General features: G+C 41.4%; 1 protein-coding gene across 1 annotated transcript in view; it reads right to left on the bottom strand.

The window, feature by feature from the left end:
- Positions 1 to 6613: 6613 nt before the first annotated feature.
- Positions 6614 to 27148, bottom strand: part of LOC26526453 (inactive dipeptidyl peptidase 10) — a 64011-nt gene continuing 43476 nt past the window's right edge. The window contains exons 2-4 of the mRNA XM_026982810.1: positions 24074 to 24347; positions 23754 to 24021; positions 6614 to 6646 (exon numbers count right to left, since the gene is read on the bottom strand). Of these exons, the coding sequence (XP_026838611.1) occupies positions 6627 to 6646; positions 23754 to 24021; positions 24074 to 24310 (525 nt within the window). The 5' untranslated portion in view covers positions 24311 to 24347 and the 3' untranslated portion in view covers positions 6614 to 6626. The remainder of the gene's footprint in view (positions 6647 to 23753; positions 24022 to 24073; positions 24348 to 27148) is intronic.

The raw sequence follows: 27148 nt of genomic DNA on the forward strand, positions 1-27148 counted from the left end.
AGAGTGACGCCCCAGCCTGAGCTAACAAATTTAGACCAATTATCCCATCAAAGGTTGACAAGTCTGGCAGAATGAAAAATGTTGTTTTCACGTTGAACAACGCAACAAAGCATTTTTGTGTGACTGTGGTTGAGCTATGGATCGAACGCAAGCTGAATTGCGAGTTAACCGGACGATGTAATTGATGTAATTCTTGGACGTTCCGGTATCGATTAAGAAGCTCATATCCAGCCCTGCTACCCTTCGTCTGATGACGGGTAGCAGGGATCTTCCCCTAAAAAATTGAGGGCGTCCGAATCGCTTCCAGCATCGTCCTCGATTTGTGCCACAGCGCCGCTGGCGGCTTCGGTGTACGAGTTCTGCCCCTGACCAGCGTCTTGGGTTACATGATTGACCCTTTGCTGCTTGTTCCTATCGTTAGTGCGATCGGACATGGCCGACCGCTTGCTGATGCCAGCGGAGGCCTGGGTTGGCCGTCTAAGCCTTGACAGCGAGGGGTCCACCTCCATTGGTTCTGAAGCACTAGCGCGATTTTGCTGCTCGGCATTTCGCTGGCCGGATTGGTCTTGCTGCTTGTGCTGCCTACTAAAATGTGGGTTCTTTGACCCACTTGTTTGCGCTTCCGCCTGCTGGGGTGGCTTGGCTCGCTGCTGGTAACTTGCCTTGTGTTCCTTTTCCTACGCTCCTCGCGAAGCTGGCAGCAAACGCATATCTTTCATGGTTCGATTCTACCTCTTGCGCGAGCGCCAGAGCCGACGGCAAGTCCCTTGGCTTTGCCGAGAATAGCACATCTGTGAGACTACGCTTGAGTCCCGAAACAAACACACGTAGTGCATCTTCGCGGAACACAGAGGCCCTTTGCTAGGGCCGGCTCGTATGACATGTTGACTTTATTGGTCATCAATGTCAGTTTTTTGCCGACTTCATCATAATACTGCAGTAGAGACATGCTGCCTTTTCTCAGCGCGCCCAACTCCTGCTCGATTACATGAACTGGACGTTTGTCGCTGTATGTGAAGTCGAGGCGACTTATAATCGCGTCAAAGTTAAGTATTGTGCCAAAAGAGGCCAGAACAACATCCGCGGCCCCCCTGATTTTATTTCTTATAATTATAGCCGCCTGGTAGTGGCGTGAGCTGCCGTTGTATGGCCTAAAAATATGGTAGGCTGCGAGGGCCGCCTGTCGCCATGAAACGTACGATTCATGTGCGCCCGAAAACTCGGGCAAGCATTTGACCGCATCCAATGACTCCTCGCAGCGGATATCATTGCTTATTTCTATGGGTGCATAGGCTTGCACCTCTGGCGGCGTAACATGAGCTGCCGCCAACTGCTGAGACATTGCGTTGACTCTGTCAAGCAGGGCCCTATTTGCAGCGGCTTGCTGAGCTAAGGCAGCGGTGACAGCTGCCTGTATTACGCTTTTCAATTGGTCTGGATCCATATTTTCTAGAGTGGGGGGCGATAAAACTGAATGTCTTGGCGCTGGAAGACGAATAAAAATTTCGCAATCAGAGTCCGAATCACTACACCGACGGCAGTGGGTTCTATAGCGACGGAATTGTGAAGTCATATGCTTCCAATATAAACAACGAAACCTCGAACACAACGCTTGAGGACAGAGCCAACGAAGTTGCAAAGTTCCACGGATCGTATTACGTTGAACGACAAAACAAAAGGAACGAGACAAAGGCAGACGGAAAAAAAATTTGTGCGCGCGTGCATTTGATACGCTGCTTTCAATAAATGTGTTTTTATTTAAATTATCATTGCAGCAAAAAGCCAACTACTTCTCGTCAAGTTAATTCACCATTACTCTCATGAATCGTTGCGCGTGTTAAAACTTTTAGGCAAACACACTTGCAAAAGACTAATTTCATATATTTATATCTAGTTTGCAGATTTAAAAACAGCTTAAAAGAAGGTGCCCACTTACATTTTTTGGGTTGTATGATGTAGTGTGTCCCGCGCTGCCGTGTCTGCTGTCCAGATAGCTTGCGCGCTGATCTGGCGATAGGTCGCTTCCCGAAGAGCTGTACTTCGAATTAGTAGCGCTATTGCGGTTAATGTTGGTTGGTGTCACTGTCGCTGCCTTAGTGGCTTAGGTCAGCAATCGTTGAACGATTCTTGTTGCTTTGCGCAACCACTGAGAACTTTTGCTCGCAAGTACTTTAAGCTTTTAGTATTGTCACTGTGTGGCCGTAGACTGCTCACTTGATCACTTTGTTTTAGATCTGTTCTTTTTTATTTTCGAGTCATGGTGTAATTACCACTGGTTGGGCGCCAATTAAGTATTTTAGGTTGGCGTAATCGCGCCCGGCTATTCGAGTCTGGGTGTCGGGCGGGGCCGCGACAATAAATGACAAGGAGTTTATATTAATTCTTTATTTCACAAGCCAAGCGGAGCTGTGGCGTTGGAGCACGAAATCAAACTAAAACTACGAATACAGAAATTCACATTAGGAGCTAAGATGAAAACGAAACACATTGTTGCGGTTTCATATTCGTAGCGGCCATGCAAATAAACAAAGTTTGCCAGCAATGCTTACATTGCAGAATGCCGTCGTCGTAATTCATGCGCTCGACATAGCGACGTTACCTTTAGTTAACTTACATATGTATATGTAATATGCGTTGTTAACAAAGATTAAATGCGATTCACTTTTGTTAATAATATTTTGCACAACACAGTTTTGGTTTTTTACAGCACAAAAAATAGGGCGGCCGGCTGTGCATATTTATATGCGTATGTATGTATGTATGTATGTTTACATATGTATGTATTTTTACACATGTATGTATGTTTACTTATGTATGTATGTTTACATATGTATGTATGTTTACATATGTATGTATGTTTACATATGTATGTATGTTTACATATGTATGTATGTTTACATATGTATGTATGTTTACATATGTATGTGTCGGAAAGAGAAAAAAGAAGGGAAAAGAATGGCACATGTTGACTTTTTGTGAAGAAATCCTATCTCACCGAAGTCTACTAATGCTGTAAAGGTGATTGAAGAGAAGAGAAGCCGAAATTTCAAGCAACTGGCTCATTGCTGAACAGCGTCGAGACTCGGACATAGCCGAAATCGTGAGCAAATTAAAAGATTGTTCTCTTGCTGAAGATATTGCGAAAACCTATGAACTGAGGGCAGAAGTTCTTTACCGAAAAATACAGAGAAATGGCAGAACACGCTGTTTACCAGTGATACCGCGTTCCTTCAAATGGTCTGTTATAAACCAGGTGCATGAGTCAATAATGCATTTAGGTTGGGAAAAGACACTAGATAAAGTTTACGATTTTTATTGGTTTGACAATATGTCAAAATATGTTAGAAAATTTGTTGACAATTGTATCACATGCAAAATGTCCAAATCAAACTCAGGAAAAATTCAGGCCGAATTGCATCCAATCCCAAAAGTCAATATTCCTTGGCACACTATACACATCGATATAACAGGGAAATTAAGTGGCAAGAGTGACCAGAAGGAGTATAATATTGTTCAAGCTTCAAGCTTTTACCAAGTATGTCTATCCTAGTCATAGCCTTAAATTAGACAGTGAGAGTTGCTGACCAGGGAAGGTGTTTTACGGGTGCAAAGTTTAGTCAATTCTGTTCAGATCAGAAAATAAACTTGCATTTGATTGCCACCGGGGCTAGCCGAGCTAATGGTCCAGTTGAACGAACCATGAGCACCTTGAAAAATATGTTAACGGCGGTTGAAACTGGACCGCAGTCTTGGCAGGACGTGTTAGGGGAGGTGCAGTTGGCAATCAATTGTACAACTAACCGTGTGACGAAGGCAAGTCCTCTTGAAATGTTATTGGGAAAGGTAGCACGCCCATTAGGATTACTTCCACCTGGTGACATAGAAAATGATGTTGATCTGTCAAATGTAAGAGCACAAGCTGAAAAGAATGTTTTAGCCACGGCAGTTTATGACAAAGAACGATTTGATAAAAATAAGGCAAAAGTTGTTAGACACAAAGTAGGAGATTTTGTGCTATTTAAAAGCGAAGAGAGGCATCAAACCAAGTTGAGTCCAAAATTCAAGGGGCCTTTTGAAATAATACAGGTTCTGGAGTGTGACAGGTACTAAAGTGTACCTTTACCAATAAAAGAAATTATAAATATGCACATGAAGATTTGAGAAAAATGCCAGAGGGGCAAGTGCCCGAGGAGTTGAATGTGTGTGAAGAGAGCGAAAATGAAAATGTTGAAGCCACTGAAGAAAGTGAAGCACACCAATAAAGGTGATGAAAGATTTACTGCTGGCCAAAGAAAATGGCAGAGTAACAAGACCAGATAAATAATGCAAGCAAACATCAGTTTGTTTTGATCATGGCGTGTGGGGCATTGAGTTTGTAAAAATTTTGTTAAAAATTACATTATAGTAAGAATTATGTAAAGATACTGGTTAAGAAGGCTTGATGCTGTTTTGTAAAATTAACTTGATAAGGAAATATTAAATCTTTTGTTTATAAAAAAAAAAAAAGACAAATGAATAATAATAAAATTATAAAAAAGACAATTGAATGGAACACGAGGTCGTGTTAGAGTCAGGATGGCCGTATCGGAGTATAAAGATTATGCATGAACTTGAATTATTTCATCATATTATGTTTTGCGTCTTTGCATTGTGGTTGTCCGTCGTCTTTCTGCAAGTACCGTTGGAGCGGGGCGACAACGACGCGTCGCCTGTCTATTTTCATGACGATGCGTCGCGACGTTGCCGCCGAGTGTGGTTCGAGTTTTTGTATGGGCTGTTAGAAAACGAGTAGGGCAGTATGCTGGCGTGATCGCCTGTGAATAGTTCGAAACGCGCTGCGCTCTAATGGGAGACGAAGAGAATTCAACATATGTATGTTTACATAATATAATATATAGGTATGTATAATAATATGTATGTATGTTTACATATGTATGTATGTATACATATGTATGTATATTTACATATGTATGTATGTTTACATATGTATGTATGTTTACATATGTATGTATGTTTATATATGTATGTATGTATTCGTGTGTTTGTGACATTCGTGTGTGAATGCCCGCGAACGACAACTAAAAAATAAGGCTTGCTTAAACAATATTAATCAATACCAACACGGGGTCACCAAATATTTATGGGGAAGACAACCAATATGCTTCCTGAGGGTTGAACGCACAAATAGGTTACATTAATGTATAGGAATACTCTGTTTTATTCGGAGATGTAGACTGACTAAGCGAAAGCTTGGCCTTAAAATATAAGCAAAGTAGTTTATCTGAATAGATAACTCGACAGCTTTAGCGAGAGACCACAGAAGGGCGAAAAGAGAGACTCGAAGAGCGCTGCAGGTACAGTGGTACACCTATGGGCGCATGACTAGGCACTGGCGATCTGCTCCAAACAAATATAAATAAGCGATTTTAGAAGACATTGAGCGTCTTCGCTAAATTTGTTGTCGTAAATTCTTGGTTCTTGTATAGTTTTACTTTGAATATATTGTATATTTTCGGACCACAGAGAATACACAAGTCCGCAATTCATTGCGCTCATTACGCACTAAGCACGCATTATAAACTGTAAAAAATCAGTTACGAATCGCGATTGGCTCTCTAAACAAATGATTTGATAACAAAAGAAAAACGATAAGTAATCAAGCATTTTCTTGGGTGACCGTGACAATTTTATTTGGTTTTTGGCGGTTTGTGGCGTGACAACGTCTGGAACAAATTAGAATGTGCCTCATCTTAACCTTTTAGGTTTTTAATTTCCTGAGATTGCCTGTTGATAAAAATATGCCACACGGTCGGACGAATATGATCATAAATATAAGTTTAAAAACAAATATATATATAGTTTTACAGTATTTGCTTAAAAAATATAAATTTGCGACTGATAAACTTAAATGAAATCTACTCTGAGCTAAGCTTGTAGCTTGTATTGGTTGCGCCAGAGCTGACGGGTTACTGTACGGCTGTGCCCGGTCTGGGAAACTATGAATTTTCAATATTTGTTATTTCTCTGTTTATTTCTGTTTGTACCTATACAGATCAATATAATACGGAACGTGGGTCTTAAATTATAGTAGCTGGCGCTGAATACTGTTTGTTCTCTGCTGCACATTGACTGCAATTGGACTGACTTCCTTTTGTGTATCATGGGGATTATGGCTGTCTTGCACAACGTTATCAGTGTAATACGGTTGATATATTCCTGGGTGCGTGAATGCTACAACCATCCAATGTTATTAATCTGTGCGTTTCCAGGGTGTTCACAAATATTTCAGAATTAATAATATTTATTATTGTCCATTGGATTCCAAGTTCGAAACTAATGATTTATTTGTATTAAAGTTTGGGGGGATAGATTCGATTCAATAGTTTCAATTAATATTAATGATTATTAATTTAAATCTAAGCTATTTCCCAGCTAGGAAGCTGTTTTATCTTATTGAATAAGCTAAGTCAAACGATAAACTAAGTTTATAATAAGTGAGTTTATAAAACCTTCCTATACCATTGCAGAGTGTGGTATTTATTTTGTTTTATGCTTGTTTTATTACTCTTAAGCTTTTCAGTGTGCATTAATGTAGTTCATGATTTCTATAACACACATACCTGTCCTTAACATCGCTGTGAACCATCTGAAAAAAGTGATTGTAAATTACTTTTATGTACCACTCGTCTGTATTCAGAGTACTCCTATCCTCCTTCACCCCATCTTCACCCCCATTTCCAGCGATTCCGCGGGTTACCGAGAGACGTATGAGAAATACTCATTGTTTCAGAGAGACGACATTCAACGACATACGTTGAGCGCGAATGTCTTTTTCACTTATTGTACAATTTTTTGTCGTAAATGGTTGGTAATTATACACTTTTCACTTTTTGTATAGAAAATAAACACGTCCGTACTGTTCAAGTATTACTGACTAATACATACTTCATTGTAATTTTTTGAAATAGCATGTTCTTAAGTTTTCTATAAATTAGTTTAGTAAACTATATTTTTATAAAATGTGCTTTTAAGCCTTTAATGAGTGAAGAATTTTAAAATGTTGGCGCGAAAGTAAATATAAGTGAACAATGTGGCATTGTTTACTCTAGGTTTGAAAATTAGATTTGAACAATATGGCACCACCAGTTTTTGAAGCAAAATGAAACGTATCAACTATTCGTTTAACTTTTCAATACTATTAATACCCAAGCTTAGTAATGTTTTCAGTAAGACATAGTAACGAATACTTAAATGCGGTAGCAAGCATGCACATGAAGCAATAGCATGCACTATATGCAACGATTGGAAATAGAGAGCGCGTGTAGGCACAGATGTTAATATCGAATTTTTTTGAGGGACTAACCCAAAAAACTTTTCTTCCACATCCTCCTACAGGCAATCAAAAGCATTTTAATGATTATTTTACAGGAATATTTTATATATACGGCTTAATATAATAAATAATACAATTTATAACGTGAATTTGATGAAATGACTTTACATCTTGAGTTTCGTTTATGTGCTCATACTCAACACCGTAGAGATGAACAAGCTACCAGCCCTAACTGACGTAACGGCTCTACAGCTTACATCACGGCTAAACGTTCCCGTGTTCCAAAGCTGAAGTTGCCTTAGTTCGCCAGAGGATACAGGGTATGCGTATGCGGATTTCATATCGATGTTTTATAGAATTATAGACAAGGACCCTGAGTTATACAACATTGAAAAGCTGCAATACTTGATAACCTATCTGCAAGGACCACCAATGGATGCCATTAAGTCGTTAGATATATCGTCGGTCAACTATCCAGATTTACTCATTAAACGGTATTTTATAAATTTCTTGTTTTCCAGTTTTACATCAAGGAAATACTTAGCTTCAAGAAAGTAGATATATCTTGGGCGTATAAACTCAGAAAATTGCAGATTGCCCCACCGTATACATGCTGCTGCAAAGATTGGATGTTGGTTCACGCTTACCGCCCATCTTACCATTGACGCCCCTTCAAACACCTTATCTACAATCGTTTGCGTTTCAAATTACTTTCTCGAGTTTTCTCGCATCGTTACAATTGGGAATTGTTATTGTTGCTTTTCATACTATTAGTATTGTACTTTTTGCCAATATTGATTTGTTGCTATTGGCTCGGCAACCTTCAGCATTGATTAACATTTGACGCTATAATTTCACAAAGTCGAGCAAAATTGGTTACATTCGCTGGCCCGCTATTAACTTTTCTCTACCGCCTACACCGCCTACCGCCTGCCAATGGTGCCTTGGATAATCGAAGTGATGATAGTCTGTATTAGATTGCTCGCCGATTCTGGGAGTTAGAGAGCTGCAATTAGGCATTTTGCACTAAAACCAAGGAAAAGCTTGATTTTGAGAGGCATTTTGTTGACACTTACACCCAATTACCTAGAGGAATACTCTGGGCATTTGCCCTTAAAAGTCCGCAGGTGCCAAGTCCACAAATTTAGGTGAAGCGCAAGCTCACCTTAGATTTTTAAATCTGAAGCGCAAGCTAGAGCAGCAGCCTCGCCTCAGAGAACAATATTTGGCCTTTATTCATGAATATCTAAGCCTTAATCACATGGCTCTAGTTAACTCTGCGTATATTTCATCCCACAGATATTTTCTGCCGCATCATTATGTTTAGAAGGAGGATAGTACAACGACTGGTGTTTGATGGATCGGCTATCACTTCGTCTGGCCAATTTCGTAATGAGGCGCTCCTAGAAGGACCTGACATTTGGGACCAGGACATTATGAACAACTAAGCTGTTTGACATTTTAATGAAATTTTAATTATATGCAGTTGCTCTTACTGGAGACATTTAAATGCAAAATATATCGGTGTGTTCGTATGATGGCTCCAGATAATTATTATCAATGCATCATGTGGAGAGAATCTCCTAAGGAGGAGTTAAGTGTGTTCAAGTTGGACACAGTCACTTATGGAACCAAGCCAGCTTTCTTCTTGTCAGTGCAGGGCTCTACTTATCTCACTGGATCTACTTATACTATTGGATGAGTTAAGGACGGCATCCGGCATCATTTGTAGAGCGGTCAGGAATTTGTGTCTGCTACCATTATATGCTTCTGTTGAAAGCGAGTCTTTCAACGGGGGAAGCATGCCCACAGCAGCCAATTTCTTATGATTTCATAGCAACAAAATCGAATTCCGTAGATACTTTACACTAAACTATGTTATTTCTTTGCTTATTATAATGTAAGGCATTAACATCTCTCTCTTAGTTTTTGTATCCATAGATATATCAGCCGGCAGCGGCGGTCGTTTTGTTGGACTCAATCTTTGTTTTTTGATGGCTAACCGACAACTAGGCCGCTATTCTAGCGCAAATTCACAAGAAATAAAATTTATAACGTTTCCCAAACTAGGGCTGTTTAAATTGAAAAATTAAGCTGCCAAAAAGCTGACAGGGCAAACAGACGTAAACAGTGCCATCTCCATTAAAAGTTCATCCTAACGCGAAAGTCAAACAACACAGTAAGGCTTTCAAACGAATTATTGACGTATTGAGCCTGAGCAATACGAATCCAATGAGGTTTGAGTACTGCAATCAAAAGACAACTAAAAATGCTTTAGAAGTGTGACGACTTGGGAAATATGTATAACGATTGTCTGAAAGCAAGTGGAATATTTAGTTATAGATAAGGTCTTCCCGACCCTTACAAACACTTTTGTAGACAGTGTGGTTCTAGGCCACACGCATGATATCCACCGAGTAACGGAAGAGATGTCCATCCAACATTCTGCTCATTTATCGCACATTTTAAGCCTTATCATTTATATACGCTCACAAAAATTTAAAGAGTTGCTAGGTCCTAATAGTTGATCATCATTATGAATGTGCACCTTCTGACACAACAAATGACGCCCAAACCGCTTTACATATTCGACCCTTTTGATATATATATGTTTGAGATCTAGAAGTATTCGGAGAACATTGTCTAGCTTTTCCGGACAGCGAAGCCAATCTGTCATAGGTTCAACATTGGCGGACTCCAAAAAGCATATTTTAGACAGCGGATGATTAAAAACAAAATGTCGTGGGATCAGTAAGAATTCTAATAGCATAAAACAATGGAAGAACGGACTTCTGGGAGTCATCGTGATTAGTGAGGTTAATTCAAAGAATCACTCCCGAATTCCATTATCAGTTTCCTCACGATTCAGAACGCAAGGTTAAGGAAACACTTCGTCAAAGAAGCATTCTATCGATTAGACTGGCATCCGCCTTTTGGTGTTCGTGCATCCGCGTGAGTACAAGAGAAAGAGAGAGAGAGAGAGGGAGCACGAGAGGGACGAGTTTAAATACTCACGCAGCGTCTATGCATAGATACCAAAAGCTTATCGCACAGCTAAGGTGACGAAGATCTTAATTATGTCACCAATGTTGGTAATAACTGATTGGTGCTAAGAGACTAGATATCTGCATGAATACAGTCAAAGCAGCATTTGGTACGTTCACTCAAAGTTCTGACTGAGTGAAACATTAAGTAAATCGGATTTGGCAAATGTTGTAAAGGCATGAGTAGAAAATTTACCATATCCAAACGACGAAGCAATGAGTTTCGCGACCGAGTACTCGGAATAAGCGAGTCGGTTAATTGTGCGTCGCATTGGCGACGTCTAATTTATTGCGTGTTTGTTTTTTCGTTTTTGTTTTGCTATTTAATACAAGACATAGAAAAATAGAAAGACATGAATTATTATATTATATATGTATGTAATTTATTTAATTTATTTTTAAATTACTGAATGCAGAAACATAATTTTATTTATAGTTTCTGTGTTTACAAACACAAAAATTAATATTTTTATTATTTACAAAGCAACACTAAAGTAAAAAAAAAGAAAATAAAAATATTTTTTCAAATTTACAACACAAACAATTTTTTACAATTTCATAAGCAATAGAAAATAAATAAGCAAATTTTCCTTCCTCGAGAAAATAAAAAATATTTATCAAATTCAAAATTTATAAGTAAAAGTGAACTCTGACATAAAGTGAATTAAAAAGAATCATTTAAAGAAAATTTGTATCTTGTTTTGTGAGAGTGATAGAGGAAATTCATTGGGTCAATCCCGAATAAACTAGTTAGACCCCCCGTCTTAAACACGCAACCCTCTACAACGAACGCGAGTAGTTCCGGTCAACGCAATACACCAGACATGAATGAGCTTAAAAGCTGGATAACCAGCAGTGGCTAGTGGCAGAAACATTGCAAGAGCAGATTTCCGCGTTCGCCAGGTAAATGAATCCGCAAAAAAACTCGAATTGACACGGGATCAAATAAAAATTATATTCAGCCTCATTGGGTCTCTAACCTGATACCCAATGAAAAACTATTCGAAGCAATCTCAGTAGGAGGTAGCATTAAAATCATCCACCATATAAAAGCTAATTTGTTTAACATTTCCGACATTTCCATTAAATTTTTCTTACTTCCCACACTGAAAACTTTTGATGCTATTCTAGGAAACGATAGCCTGAAAGCATTACAAACTGCTATTTACACCAATAAGAATTTAATGATGACAAAAAACCGTGTTAAATTACATATTCAGGAAATAAAACTCGAGGCAGTGAACAGCATATGCCCCGTACCGACCATATGACTCCACCACAAATCAAAGAACCAAATAAATACTTAACCTAATAAACTTAATAAATACCCACAACTCTTTGCCAGGCCAAACGAAAAGTTAACGTTCGTAACTAACCTCAAAGCGGACATACGGACAAAATCGGACGAGCCCGTCTATTCAAAATTTTACCATTACCCTATGTCTCTCAAGGAGGAGGTAGACAAACAAGTAAAGGAACTCCTCAATGATGGCATCATTCGACCCGCAATGTCACCCTACAATCACCAGCGTGGATTATCTCCAAAAAAACTGATGCATCGGGAGAAAAAAAATATGCCGCAAGTTGAATAAAGTAACTATTGCGGATAAATATTCAATATTCGCAACTCGGAAATAATAAACTGTTTTCCTTACGTGATCTCAAAAGTGGTTTCCACCAAATACCGCTGAGAGCGTGCGATATCGAGAAGACAGCCTTTTCTGTGAATATTGGCAAATACGAGCTTACACGACTCTGCTTTGGCCTCAAAAATCTTCCATCTATATTTCAACGTGCTCTGGACGATGTTCTCAGAGACCACATAGGGAACATGAAATGTAAGCTGGACAAGTGCGAGTTTTTCAAATCCAGGGTGGAATTCCTCGGATTTATAAACTCTGATAAAGGGATTGAAGCCAATCCAGCTAAAGTCACAGAAATTGCCGAATTTCAAAACCCAAAAACTTTCCTTGGATTATCAGGATATTACAGGCGGTTCATAAGGGACTACGCTATACTCGTTTAGCCCCTGACTTCTCTTTTAAGAGAGGGAGATGGACGTGTGTCCAAAAATCAATCCAAGGCTAAGACAATATAACTTGATGAAAAAGTTTCGCAAGCTTTAAGAACACTAAAAAGTTATTTGATCTCAAAAGAGGTCATACTTAGTTATTCTGACTTTAAGAAGGTATTTCAATTGACAACCGATGCCTCCTTCTTGTCCAGCACATTGACATGGGGATTGAAGACTCTTAGGAACTATCTTTATGGTAGAGCCAAGGTCAATATCTATACCGACCTTCAACCCTTGACCCATTCCTTGAGTGATTGGAATGGTAATGCAAGAATCAAAAGGTGGAAGGCGACTTTAGAAGAATACGACTACGAGTTGGAATATAAGCCTGGAAAAGCGAACGTCGTAGCAGACGCTCTGTCACGAGACCTTGTTTTTTATTTCGGCGTTCCCAAGTACGTTGTGATGGACAACGAAAAAGCTCTCAATTCAGACTCAATAATTTTTATGCTCAAAGATCAGCTTAAAATTGAATTTTTCCGAGTACCACCCTATAAGAGTACTATCAATGGACAAATCAAGAGATTCCATTCTACACCCTCAGAAATAACGAGGTGCATTAATTGGCTAGGTTAGACTGCACGTACTCAGACAAGACATCCCTACGCCTACTGAGGCAGGGATTAGAGATGGTCAGGCAAGGGGACATGCCATTGATGCAATACTACGACGAAGTCGAAAAAAAATTGACGCCCGTCACCAACAAAATTGTGATGACACACGAGCAAGGGGGCGCTGACTTACTCAATGCTGAAGTAAGAGCCGATGCCCTGCATGCCTTCACTTCCGGCCTCAAAAAGTCCTTAGAGCTGTGGTCTTCCCGGCTCAACCCAAGGACTTGCCATCTGCCCTCGCTCTGGCCAGAGAAGCGGAAGCAAGCATTGAAAGGAGCACGTTCGCGAGTTCCTACGCCACGGCTATAGAGGAACAAGCGCAAACGTCTGGAAACGGCAAGAGCCGCTTCCAGGGTAGACAAGGCAAGCACACCTCCCCATTCTTCCTATTGAATTCGCTCAACTCGTTCGACGCTATTATAGGCCTAGACCTGTTAGCACAGGCCGGAGTCAAGTTAACCCTAGCTGAGGACTTTCTGGAGTATCAGGGCGCTTATGAAACGCTTCACTATTTCAACTGCCCTAGTGTAAATTTCACAGACGTGAATGACATTGTGGTGCCTGCTTCCGTTAAAAAGGAGTTCAAGGACACAATCTTAAGAAGGAAAAAGGCCTTCTCTACGTCGCACGAAGCTATCCCCTTCAACACTGCGGCCACCACCACAATTCGTACAATAGACAACGAACCGGTGTACTCGAGAGCTTACCCAAACCCCATGGGTGCTTCTGACTTCGTGAACAACGAAATCAAACAACTGCTAAAGGATGGCATTATCAGGCCATCACGGTCACCCTACAACAGCCCGACGTGGGTTGTTGACAAAAAGGGCACCGACGCCTTCGGTAACCCGAAAAAGAGGTTGGTCATAGATTTCAGGAAGCTCAATGAGCGAACCATCCCGGACCGTTACCCCATGCCTAGCATTCCCATGATTCTAGCGAATCTGGGCAAGGCAAAATTCTTTACTACCCTTGATCTTAAGTCAGGTTATCACCAAATATACCTTGCGGAGCATGACCGTGAAAAGACGTCGTTCTCGATAAATGGGGGCAGCATTTTTCAAAGAGTCTTAGACGACGTATTAAGAGAACAGATTGGGAAGATATGTTACGTCTATGTAGATGATGTAATAATCTTCTCAGAAAACGAATTCGACCACGTCCGCCACATCGATACTGTGCTAAAATGCCTAATCGATGCCATTATGAGGGTAAACCAGGAAAAGACTAGGTTCTTTAAAGAAAGTGTAGAATACCTCGGCTTTATAGTAAGCAAGGACGGAACAAAATCCGATCCGGAAAAGGTGAGGGCCATTCAGGAATACCCTGAACCAGACAGCGTCTATAAAGTTAGATCTTTCCTTGGCTTAGCCAGCTACTTCAGAGTCTTCATCAAAGACTTTGCCGCCATAGCCCGGCCAATTACAGATATCCTGAAAAGGGAAAATGGTTCGGTGAGTAGACACATGTCCAAAAAGATTCGTATTGAGTTTAACGAGACTCAGCGGAACGCATTTCAAAGGCTGCGTAATATTCTAGCATCCGAGGATGTTATACTCAAATACCCCGATTTCAAGAAGCCCTTTGACCTCACCACAGATGCGTCCGCAAGTGGCATCGGTGCAGTCCTGTCTCAAGAGGGCAGGCCAATCACCATGATTTCTCGTACCCTTAAGCCGCCCGAGCAAAACTATTCAACAAACGAAAGGGAATTGCTGGCAATTGTATGGGCCTTAGGTAAGCTGCAGAACTTCCTGTATGGCTCGAGGGAAATCAATATTTTTACCGACCACCAACCCCTCACATTCGCTGTTGCCGATAGAAACACGAATGCCAAAATTGGAAATCTTATATAGACCAGCATAATGCCAAGGTTTTTTACAAACCTGGCAAAGAAAATTTCGTGGCAGATGCCCTATCTAGGCAGACTCTGAATGCCTTACAAAACGAAACCCGATCAGACGCCGCGACCATCCACAGCGAGCTGTCCCTGACCTATACGGTCGAAACCACTGACAAACCCTTGAATTGCTTCAGGAACCAGATCATTCTGGAAGCAGCACGGTTTCCACTCAAGCGAAACTTAGTCCTGTTCCGAAGCAAAACTCGCCACTTGATCAGCTTCACTGACAAGAGTCATTTATTGCAAACCCTAAAAGAAGTCGTTAGCCCTGACGTTATAAACGCGATTCATTGCGATTTGCCTACCCTAGCAAGTTTTCAACACGACCTCATTACGCATTTCCCATCTACCCAATTCCGTCACTGCAAGAATGTCGTGTCGGATATATCAGATAGGAACGAGCAGTTAGAAATCATTACTGCAGAACACAACCGTGCGCACCGAGCTGCGCAGGAAAATATTAAACAAGTTCTTCGTGACTATTATTTTCCTAAGTATGACAGGCACCCGAAGAAGCAAGAGCTCGGGGAAACACCTATCCCCAGTTATGCTGGTGAAATAGTGCATATTGACATTTTCTCAACCGACAGGAAGTTATTCCTGACTTGCGTTGACACATTTTCAATATTTGCAATAGTGCAACCAGTGGTGTCCAGAACAATAGTGAACATCACAGCACCCCTGCTGCAAATTGTCAACCTCTTTCCCAGTATCAAAACGGTGTATTGCGACAACGAACCCGCATTCAACTCAGAAACTATCACCTTAATGCTCAAGAAATTGCCAGATGTCTGAAGTTGGACAAAAAGACAAATGACACAGTAGAACTAATCCTGAGGGCAACGGTAGAATATAACAAAACCGTGCACTCAGTAACTCGTGAGAGGCCAGTTGAGGTTATACACTCAGGGACCCACGAGCGCTGCCTAAACATCAAGGCCAGATTGGTTAAAGCTCAGCAGGACAACATCGAACGATGCAACCCGACTTTTTTTTTTATTTTTTTTTTTTATTAAAGGAAATTATTTTGTTTGACTAGCGTACTATTATCTTTCTTGGACAACTTAATCTAATCGGTATTAATTTAAACCATTCTTAATTAGGTAGGATTTAAGTCAAGTCCCGGTCGGTCAGGTCTTGAGGGCGGTGGCGTTTTAGTCTTCTTCTCGTTCTTGTCCGATGGCTTTGGGCTGCGATACTTAGTCGTCTAGCTAGACTATTAGGATGTGCTTCTAGTCTGTCAGTGTACCTTTTCGCTATGTCCCGAATCCTGTCTCCAATTTTTTGCACCTTTAGATCACGTTCAATATCTCTGGTTCTCATGTACCAAGGAGCGCCTGTGATCTGCCTCAGTGTGTTCGCCTGGAGAACCCGAATTTTATTCAGGTGCGTTTTGGCAGCGATTCCATACCAGCTAATTCCATATTCCAGCTAATATGCTCTTGTATATTTTCACCTTGTTGGCGAGGGAAAGTTTGTTGCGGGCAGCAATTAACCAGGCCATTTTGGAGACCTTAGTTTTAAAGGACTTCTGTATCGCCGTAATATACCTTCCGAAGGTTAAACTTCTATCTAGGATCAAACCAAGATATTTTCATGATGTCTTGTGGTCAAGTACTCTTCCTTTCAGTGAGACACAACGGCAACTACTTTGTCGATTTGTGAAGGTGACGTTTGCACATTTGTCAGCATTGATGCAGACGTTGCACAACTCTGCCCAATTCTGGAATGCGTCCAGGTACTCTTGCAGGGCGTCCGAGGCCTCGATAATGCTGTTGCTCTTTGTCAGAACCGCGGTGTCGTCTGCATATGTTGCAATCAGCACATCTTTGCGATCTAATCCTGTGACTGCTGTCTGGGGGGCATATCCGCGGAGAATATGGAGTATAGAGCTGGGCCTAACACGATTCCTTGACGTACTCCAGCTTCGATCACTTTAACGGAAGAAGTGCATCCATCGGTCGTCACACGGAAAGTACGTCCTAACAAAAAGCTCTCCACAAGCTGATATAGCTGGGGTGTTAGTATTTTCTTTGCTTTATGCAGAAGACCAGGATGCCACACTCTATCAAAAGCTTGTTGGATGTCTAGAAAAGCTGCTACTGCATACTCTTTCCTTTCTAGGGCTTCTAGCGCAAAATTGACAACCCTATAGAGTTGCTCAGGTGTTCCACGGAACATTCCTCCGGAATCCGAATTGGAAATCAGGTATCGGCAATACTACAGGCTCAACGTCACGCATTCTGTTAAGAATTATCCTGTCCATAATTTTACCAAGGGAAGGAAGGAGGCTGATTGGCCTATACGAGTCTACCTCTGTTGGCTTTTTCCCTGGTTTCAGTACCAGGATTATGTTTGCAGACTTCCAGACCTTTGGGAAATAACCCTCGAGTAAAGCGCTGTTAAAAATGAGTACCAGAAATCGCAGAGCTTGCTCAGGTAGGACTTTTATAGTTCTGTTGTCGAGAAGGTCATGACCCGGCGCTTTTTTTTGACTTCAACAAGGAAACAAGTTGTTTCAGTTCTTCGAGAGTGACAGGATCCGTGGGCAGTGCCATTTGAAATGGCGTTTCAAGAGACTCCGTAACCAAACGGCACTGATTCGCATCGGCAAATGCGAGTGGCTTAAATCTTTCCTCCAAGTTGCTTGCAAACACTTCTGCTTTGTCCTGTGATGTGCGGCACCAACCACCAGACGGTTTCTTTGGGTCAGCACTTTATGGAGCCGATTAGATAGCCTTCTGTAGATCTGCTGGATTCGGAAATCTCCTGTCCTTGCAAACTCCCTTCTGACTTTCCGTTTGAGGCGAAGAGGGTCCACTATTGCAAAAGGTAGGAACGGCTGAACAAAGGCTTGCACATTGCGTGGAGTACTCGGTGCAGCATGTGCTGCTGCTTCTATCAGTTTTTCCATAAATGAGCTTATGGCGTTGTCAATACCTTCTGTACCTTGAATTTCTATGTTTAAGTCGATTAGTTCAGACAGGTGATCCTTAATAGTCTCGATATGAGTACCAGGAGCTAGGAAACGGGAGCGTAGAGGCTTCTTCAGTGGCATGGCATGTAGTTCAACCAGGAGAGGGGTGTGGTCTGATGACAGATCGTGCAGAGTTCGGATCTTGAATCTGTTCATGGAGTAGCCGTTGGTTACAAAAAAATCTAATGCAGATGGCGCTACCTGTGTGTTGGAGGAGAAAAATGTTGGCTCTCCAGTTGCCAAAATTTGGTAGTGGCCGTTTGCGACTACATCCTGTATGAGTTTGCCTCTAGCGCAGGCTCTTGAGTTTCCCCACCAACGATGTTTAGCATTGTAGTCTCCACCTGCTATAAATTTGTCACCAAGTGTTAAAAAAAGTGACTCAATATTCGCTTTTATCAAACGCTCGCTGGGTGGGAGATACACCGATGCTAAAGTAACCGTTCCCTCTGAAGTCTGTAGCTGCACACTCGCTACCTGCCGGTCGTTGGTTGAGATTGGAGGTTGGGGACAATGATTCAAGGAGGAGCGCACTATGACAGTGGCTCCACCTCTGCTGTTTCCAGCACCAGGTAGAGAAATGCGCTGTCCTTCCCGCACGTGTGTTTCAGTGGCAAGCATGACATCAATATATTCCATTCTTAGGAAAAGCTGAAGCTCCTTAGAGTTCCTAGCTAGTCCTCGTGCATTCCACAATCCGATTTTTATTATTGGTAGGGTCATTTTGACGTCCGTGATATGAGGATCTGAACTAGTTCTCTGAAAGCCTTATTGGATTCCACAGTCTCCTCTATTAGTTTGAACATTTTGTCCATTCTCGAGTTTATATCTCAGATGGCGCTTTCCAGCGCCCGAAACTTTTTTCCAAGGCCTAAGTCTTGAGGTGAGTCTAGTTCACTGTGGTGTCGCAGATGATCCAAATTGAGGACCTTTGGGCCGTGCAATATCGGCGTATGAAATATTACTTCTGATGGCCTCAGCCGGAATGAATCCGTGAGTACAGCTTTCACCTTTTTTAGAGCTGACAGCGTTGCCTTGACCAACAAAGGTAGGGAGCCTTGGGTTTGGCTTAAGCTTCTTTCCTTTTTCAATTCTGACAGGGCAGTTTTTGTCCGTTGAAGCATGATTACCACCGCAGTTGATGCACAAATAATTGTCACTCGTGCATAGCGTAGAGCCAGTTGCGTGGGGCCCAGCACACTTGCCACAGATTGGATCCTGGAGACAATAGTTTTTGGAGTGCCCAAAAATGTGGCATCTCAGACATTGGAGGACTTCTTTCCTGCGACGAGCACGTTCTATGGTGACTCTGTGTCTTCCAAGTTGCGTTACCTTTAGAACTTCAGAAATTTTTAAGACGTATTTTAGATTAACGAAGAACAGGTTTTGTCTGGTCTTGTGGTTGATAGCCGCTTCGTCATCCCCATCACAGATTTGTTCGTTCTGCCAGTCTCCTTTTCTCGGACAATATATGTTGAGAGTTTCGTAACCAAGATCAGCAAATGCATTCTTAATTTGTTCCTTGGGAACACTTGCATGCATTCCCTTGAGCACGACTTTGTCCTCTTTTAGTTGATGATGCGAGAACTTACAATTAAGAGAAGTTAATTTCTTTACAACGGCACGGAAGGCCTCAGAATTGACCGTGTATATCCGTGACACTCCGAATTTCGAAGTTCGTAGAGTATAATTGCTCTCACCAGTACACGAATTCAGCGCCAGTTCCAGTGCGTGGGGATTGTTGATGTTTGGGACACAAATGGCTGGAGGCTTAACCGCATTTGAAGATTGTCTGCTTCCATTATCAGCAGCTGGAGTTGTTTCTTCTTCATCAGAACTACTTTCAGTCAGGTTTACTTGCATAATTCGATCTGCTTCTTCAGCCAAGGCTGCAAATCGGTTATTGCTAAGTGGAGACAATGAGGGTGTCTCAACATTAGATGGTATCTTCTGCAGCTGCGACGCCTGTTTCCCTTAAGTTTCCTGCCCTCAGGTATGACTGATTGGAACATTCGCTGTTCGAGCGATGGGAGGTGCTAATTCAGAAATCGTAGGTATTCCAAGAGACGTTGTTGGGGACCTAGAACTTGCTGCTGCTATCACAGTATATGAGCTTGTAGTCCTACAGTTAGCTTGGGTCGTAGTTATGGTGTAGGTAACATTGGTGTTACTACTAGTTGTTACCGATGGGAGAGTGTACATCGCTTGCGGCGGTAAAGTATCATTTGATGATATTGCGCCTTTTGATATTTGTGTGCGAATTGTTGCAGGGCTTGCTCCGGCTACTTTTCTCATCTCCGCTAGTCTTTCTCTAGATAGGGAGTGAGTCACTGTTTTATTATCCATTATTACAACTGATATTATTTTTCCTAAATAACACACTGTAAACAACTTCGCTAGTTCGAGCGAAGATCAAACGGTATCAGCCTCACGCTTGCGCAGTGCGCAGGCGAGGGGCGTACAAAGCGTCGTTTCGGTTGAGCTTATCTATGATAAGTACCGCAAATGTTTGTCACCACCGCTGTGCAGTGGCTAAAAATAGAACTTGTGCTCGTGCACAGTAAGATTAAAAAAGAGTTGTTGATATTTCACTACAAGAAGACCTTTACTCGCGAACGTCCGTATTATGCAAAAGCCATAAGCCGACTATGCAACCCGACCAGACAAAACCGCATATTTGAGGTAGGAGAACAGGTCTTTGTAAAAAACAACAAGAGGTTAGAAAACAAGCTGGCCCGATTATGCACGGAACAAAAGGTGCAAGCAGACCTAGGAACGTTTGTCCTCATTAAGGGGAGGGTGGTCCATAAGGACAACCTCAAGTAAGCGCTCCCTTTACAGTTAGTTAATAAGTTACGTTAAGGAAAACCCGAGCACCGGAGTCTCACCTTGTCTTTAATTTCCAAGTTCACCCTCATGATGTTAATGCCCCTGGTATTAGTGAATGCTCGGATCACCGACTTTTCGCATGCCAAATACATTCCCGTGTTAGATGGGGATGTGCTGGTGTTTGAACAGCGTGACCTCTTGAAACATTCAATTAACCTTTCCGAGTACGCTATCATGATAGACGAAACACAAAAACTGTCCGAGTCCTTTCCCCAGTCCCACATGCGTAAGTTGCTAGAGGTTGCAACAGATCACCTGAGAACGTTGTTGTCCGTCCTTAATGTTCACCACAGGATTGCCAGGAGCTTAGACTTCTTAGGTACAGCCTTGAAAGTAGTGGCGGGTACTCCTGATGCCTCCGATTTTCTAAAGATCAAGATAACGGAGGCTCAGCTAGTGGAATCTAACTCTAGGCAGATAATCATCAACTCAGAAACCCAGAAACAAATCGATAGACTAACCGACACAATCAATAAGATAATTAAAGCCCGAAAAAACGACTTGGTTGACACCCCACATCTATTCGAAGCACTATTGGCAAGAAATAGGATGCTTTCCACAGAAATCCAAAATTTGATTCTTACCATTACGCTGGCCAAGTCAAATATAGTAAACCCCACAATCCTTGATCATGCCGATCTGAAATCGCTTGTCGAACAAGACACTCCTATAGTAATAGAAGCATCTAAAATTAGAGTCCTCCAGTCCGCAAACATCATCCATATACTAATAGCCTACCCAAGGGTTAAGTTCAGGTGCAAGAAGGTCGCTGTCTACCCAGTCTCCCATCAACACATTCTCCTACGCCTCGACGACAACACACTGGCGGAATGTAAAGATGACACCTTCGCGGTCACAGGATGCATTGAGACCACACACCACACGTTCTGCGAACGGACCCGGCGCAAATCATATGCGCGTTCACTCCATGCGGGAAACTCTGCACAATGCCACACACAACCCAGCCACTTGCAAGCAATAACGCTGGTTGACGACGGTGTTGTGATAATCAACGAAGCAACAGCCCACGTCAGCACAGATGGTGGGCCAGAGATTCTGATCGAGGGAACGTACCTGGTGACCTTCGAGCAAACGGCAACCATCAATGGTACCGAATTTGTAAACATCCGAAAGGCACTAAGCAAGCAACCAGGAATCGTCAGATCTCCACTAGTTAATATCATCGGCCACGACCCGGTGCTCAGTATCCCTCTGTTGCACAGAATGAACAGTGAAAACTTGCGCTCCATCCAAAATTTTAAGGAAGAAGTTGAATCTGCAGGCTCGCCTAGGGTCTGGTTCGCAGCTGGTGTCATCCTGAACGTTGGCCTGATGGGCTCCTTCTTACTTTACCTGGCGTTAAGGAGAAGACGAGCCTCCGAGGAGATGCAGCGGTCCATCGACAAATACAGCTTGACCGAGGACGGTCAAAGGCCTGAGGGGGGGATAGTTAACAACCCATCAAGTTCACATTCCCTTAGCAACTAAGTAGCCTCGCAAAGTAATGCTGACACGCCATAATGGAGTTCAGCGCTCTATGCTGAGACCGTTCGGCGGTAGAAGTCCGACGCTTCCCATTTGGAGTGTCGCGCTGTGCCGCAAGGAATGCTGAGTCGGCTTGCCGCTCATATCTTGGTGGCGTGATGATTTCAAAATGCATTGTCGCGTAGGGTAGACTAAGCAAGAATATTGTCTGTACTTCAGTTCTAAAAAGGCTGCTCAATAAAGCACAGCATAACTCCGGCGCGTAGCCGTAAAATCACTTTGTACTTATTTACATTGGGATGCTAAGCCACAAGGCTAGCAAGATAACTAAGGGGGCGAAGTCAAGCCCTCCAACGTAATCTTCCTAACTGCAGCGATCATACCTAATCTTGAGAAGGAAGACTCCTGAACACAGAAGAGAAACTCATAACTTGCACACATAGAGTTGTCGACTGTCGCTGTATGCGTACAAGAGAACTGCTGGCTCTAGAACGATCTCTCACTGGCTTTCGAAGAAAAATTCGAGAGAGCCTGAGGACAGCTGAGTAACGGGTAACTGATAGTCGGTGAACTCGACTATAGCATTCTCTCTTGTTTTTATTATTTTTATTACATTTCAAATCCATGATTTTTAAGTGAATTTAAATTAAGTGTTAATTTGAGTTAACGAATTCAATGATAAGTAAAGCCTGTGCGTATGCAGAGAAAAGAAGTTAAAACCAAAGTACAAATAAAATGAAGTCAAACCAAAAACATTACTTCTAACTGCATACAAAGTATCAACTGTTGATAGAAACTGTTTTCGCAAGGCAAATTTTCCGAGGATTAACAAATTTGATCTGGCTAATTTTTCAGATCTCTACTCTAGAGATATTATATTAACAAAAGTAGAATCTATCAAAAAATCAAAAATACCTTCTAAATATTTAAGGTCTCTGTTAAATTTTACCGGTATTTATACAGGTTACATTTTTCTCTCAACAAACAAAGGTACAAATTGGATGGAAGCGATTACCGAGGTAAGTCTTTATAGTTTTCTATCTTTAAGCATTTTGAAATTGTTGTCACTCACCATTTGAAGGTCAGTTTTATCTTAGTGTCAGCACGGTGAACTTACATCCTTTGTAATAAACAAAAAGAGTTTCGAGTTTCCCGAATATCAGATAACCGTTACTCTAGTGGAAGTGCAAACGAGAAATTTCAAAATGTTTTGGAATATCGGTAGAAATTGGGGAAAAAAATAATAAAATTAAAAATAATTTCAAAATTTTTTCAAAGTCTGGACGTGTCAGTTTTAGGCGCTTTGTGGGCGTTGGAGTGGGCGTGGTAAAAAGTTACTATACGATACTATACTATACTATATCAAACTAAAGCATTTTACGTAGCACCCATGTATAATATGATATGGGGTATTAGTAGATAAATATATTATACCTTGGTAAAGCCAATCAGGAACGCCATTATATATTTGGTTTTCATGTCCCGATGAGGTTATTCTTATATCTTCCTCCACTAAAGGTGATTGTCGGATAAAAATATCATTTTTCACTACAAATATAATTGCAGTCGTATTGCCAAGCCAAGCCGCATACTGAAGACGAGTTCTTTGTACCTTTAATGAGTCTTTTAATTTTACTGGCGTGTGGTGATCATTGTTTACATCATAAATAGTATAAAATGCGGTAAATGATTTCTGAAAATTCTACGAAAAGAGTTTGTTTATTATTAAATAGAACATTTAGGAGAACACTTACTTTTTTTACATTGTGCGTGAACAATACATATTTAAGATTGTTGGAACATAAATATCCTCGAACATTTAGTTGGCGAAGGGTGTGATTTGTCACCAATACTTTTACTAAGTTTGTGGTTGTATCCAAGACTGATAGACTTCCATCATCTGATTGAAAAACATACTTATGAGTCGTTACCCAAGAAGAAGGTAACCTTCTAGGTGTTAAGTCTCCTTGCAAGTATTCGTCTAATATCATTCTGCGACCCGACCAATAAAGAAGTTCATCAACATATCTATAAAAATAATGACAGAGTACATGATTTATTTTCCTAAAATTGAACCATTCAAATATTATTAAGTTCATAATATATATATTAGATAATATTTTTAAGTTAAATCTTAATAAAAAAAACGTAGTATTTAAATATGCACACATAGAGTTGCAAAATATCGGAAAGCAAAAGGGAAAGATGCGACTCGCTCGTTGAGTCTGACTTATATCAACACAAAAAATGCAGTTCGGCTATTAACAAATTGAAGCTCTAAATCTAAATGACAACATACAGATTTATGCTGAAGGAGTTCCTGGAGGGAAAGATAAAATCCTGTAATTAGTGTGTTAAGGTCTATTATCAGAGTCGTCTATCGCTTATTACGTTTTGGAAATGTTATAGTGAATAAACAGTATCACACTTCAAAGTATTAAAGTCACCCTGAAATGAATATAAATAGCGGAGTTGCACAAAAGCTAATTCAATTAATTGCGTGCCAAACAATAAAAAAAGACAAGGCTATGCATTACTTGTAAACTTAGAAGAACAATACAATGAAACCCTAAAGGGCGAGTATATTAAAAAATAATTGTAGAAACAGATAGCGGCAGAAAATAATGAATACATATAAATACATATTCGACATTTAGATTGTGTGTGAAACATTCTTAACGATAGGGCGGTGATAAGTTATAAGTATAAGTATAAGTTTTTTTTTTAAATGCTCGGAAGTAGGAAGCCTTTGCTGATCCTAATGAGGCTCTCCCTTACAACACGTCGGTGGTAGCCACCATCCGGACGGTTGATGAGGAGCCCATTTATGCCAAAACTGTATCCATGGGAACAGCTGACTTCGTCAACGGCGAAATCCAAGAGCTGCTTAAAGATGGCATTATTTAAAAGTCGAAGACCCCCTACAATAACCCCATATGGGTCGCAGACAAAAAGGGCTTCGATGAATCGGGCAAAAGGACGGTACCCGACAGATACCCCATGCCAAATATCTCAATGATATTGGGGAATCTCGGAAAAGCCAAGTACTTCAGGACACTCGACCTGAAATCTGGCTATCACCAAATCACGCTCGCTGAACGCGACCGTGAGAAGACATCATTCTCAGTAAACGGAGGGAAATATGAGTTCCGAAGACTTCCATTCAGACTCAGGAATGCTGCAAGCACCTTTCAAAGGACAATTGACGATATTCTGCATTAGCAAATCGGCAAGCTCTGCTACTTTTACGTTAACGATGTAATCATCTTCTCAGAGGATGAAAATGCCCATTTAAGACACGTAGATTGGGTTCTAAAAAGCCTATACGATGCAAATATGAGGATATCTGCGGAAAAGTCACCAAAAATGGTGCAGCAAGGCCATAAAAGAATTCCCAGAGCCCGAAAATGTATTTGAGGCAAGGTCGTTCTTGGGCTTGGCTAGCTATTATAGATGCTTCATTAAATATGTTGCATCAATAGCGACATTTATAGATAGCCCATTTCAGATATACTAAAGGCCGAGAATGGGAGTGTCAGTAGGCACAGATCCAGGAATATTCAAGTAAAATTTTCCGAAGCGCAGCAACGTGCCTTCGAGAAATTACGTAATATCCTGACATCTGAGGATGTCATCCTCAGATAACCAGATTATAAAAAAACGTTTGATGAGCGACAGAGAGATTAACATGAAACCAACGAAAGGGTGCTGTTAGCCATAGTCTGGGCACTGGCCAAGTTACGGCACTATATTTACGCGGTCAATGAAGTTAACATCTTTACCGACCTCTGACAATTGGCGCGAATTTTTTGAGTCCGGTGGGCCAATTTTTTACAATCCCGACAAAAAAACCCTCGTTGCAGATGCCCTTTCCAGACAACAAATCAGAATCGTGCGCAACCACGGTTCCCAGTGAGCTTTCGCTCACTCACATGATTGAGTCTACGGATAAACCCGTGAACTGCTTCCAAAACCAAATAATTTTGGAAGAGGCGCGCTCCCTTTGGAATCGCACTTTCGTACTGTTTGGAAATAAAAGGCGTCACTCAATCAATTTCTCGTGCAAACAGTCTTTGCTAGAGGAACTAGCCATTATTTCTAATGGTGTAAATGCCTTCCACTATGATCTCCACACGTTGAATACTACTTCCCGAAAATGACGAGCGAGATTACCGCTAATTGCAAAACATGCGCCAAAACAAAGTAGGACAGACATCCGAGAAAACAGGAGCTCGGCGAGACTCCAGTCCCGACGCATGTAGGAGAAATATTGCACATCGATATTTTCTCAACGGACAGAAAATACTTCCTCACTTGCATAGACAAGTTTTCTAAATTTTCTATGGTACAGCCTATTCCATCTAGAACCATAGACGATTTGAAACCGCCCCTGCTACAACTGATGAATGTGTTCCCCAAAGCTAAGGCCATCTACTGCGACAATGAACCATAATTGAAATCACACACAATAGTGGCCATGCAGGAAAACCACCGCCCCTCCATAGTGTCTGTACAGGCCTAGCACGCTGGCCGAACCTGCCAGATGCCTGAAAATTGACAAACGCATAAGTGACACGGTAGAATTGATCTTGCTGGCCACCGCCAGATACAACAAATCTATTCACTCTGTCGTTAACAAGAAACCGGCTCAGGTTATGCGAGCAAACCCGGACGATCCTCAACGAGACGTCCAGGAAAAAAAAATCCCCCAAGATATGACCAGGAACCGAGGAAACGCTTCTCGACAAAACAGAGTGTTCCAGGTCGGTGATAAAGTCCTAGTAAAGTCGAATAGACGGAAGCCATCATAATCTTCATAAATCTATAAT

The sequence above is a fragment of the Drosophila erecta genome, unplaced genomic scaffold (assembly GCF_003286155.1).
Source record: "Drosophila erecta strain 14021-0224.00,06,07 unplaced genomic scaffold, DereRS2 tig00000219-arrow-pilon, whole genome shotgun sequence".
In the NCBI taxonomy this organism is placed as follows: Eukaryota; Metazoa; Arthropoda; class Insecta; order Diptera; family Drosophilidae; genus Drosophila; species Drosophila erecta.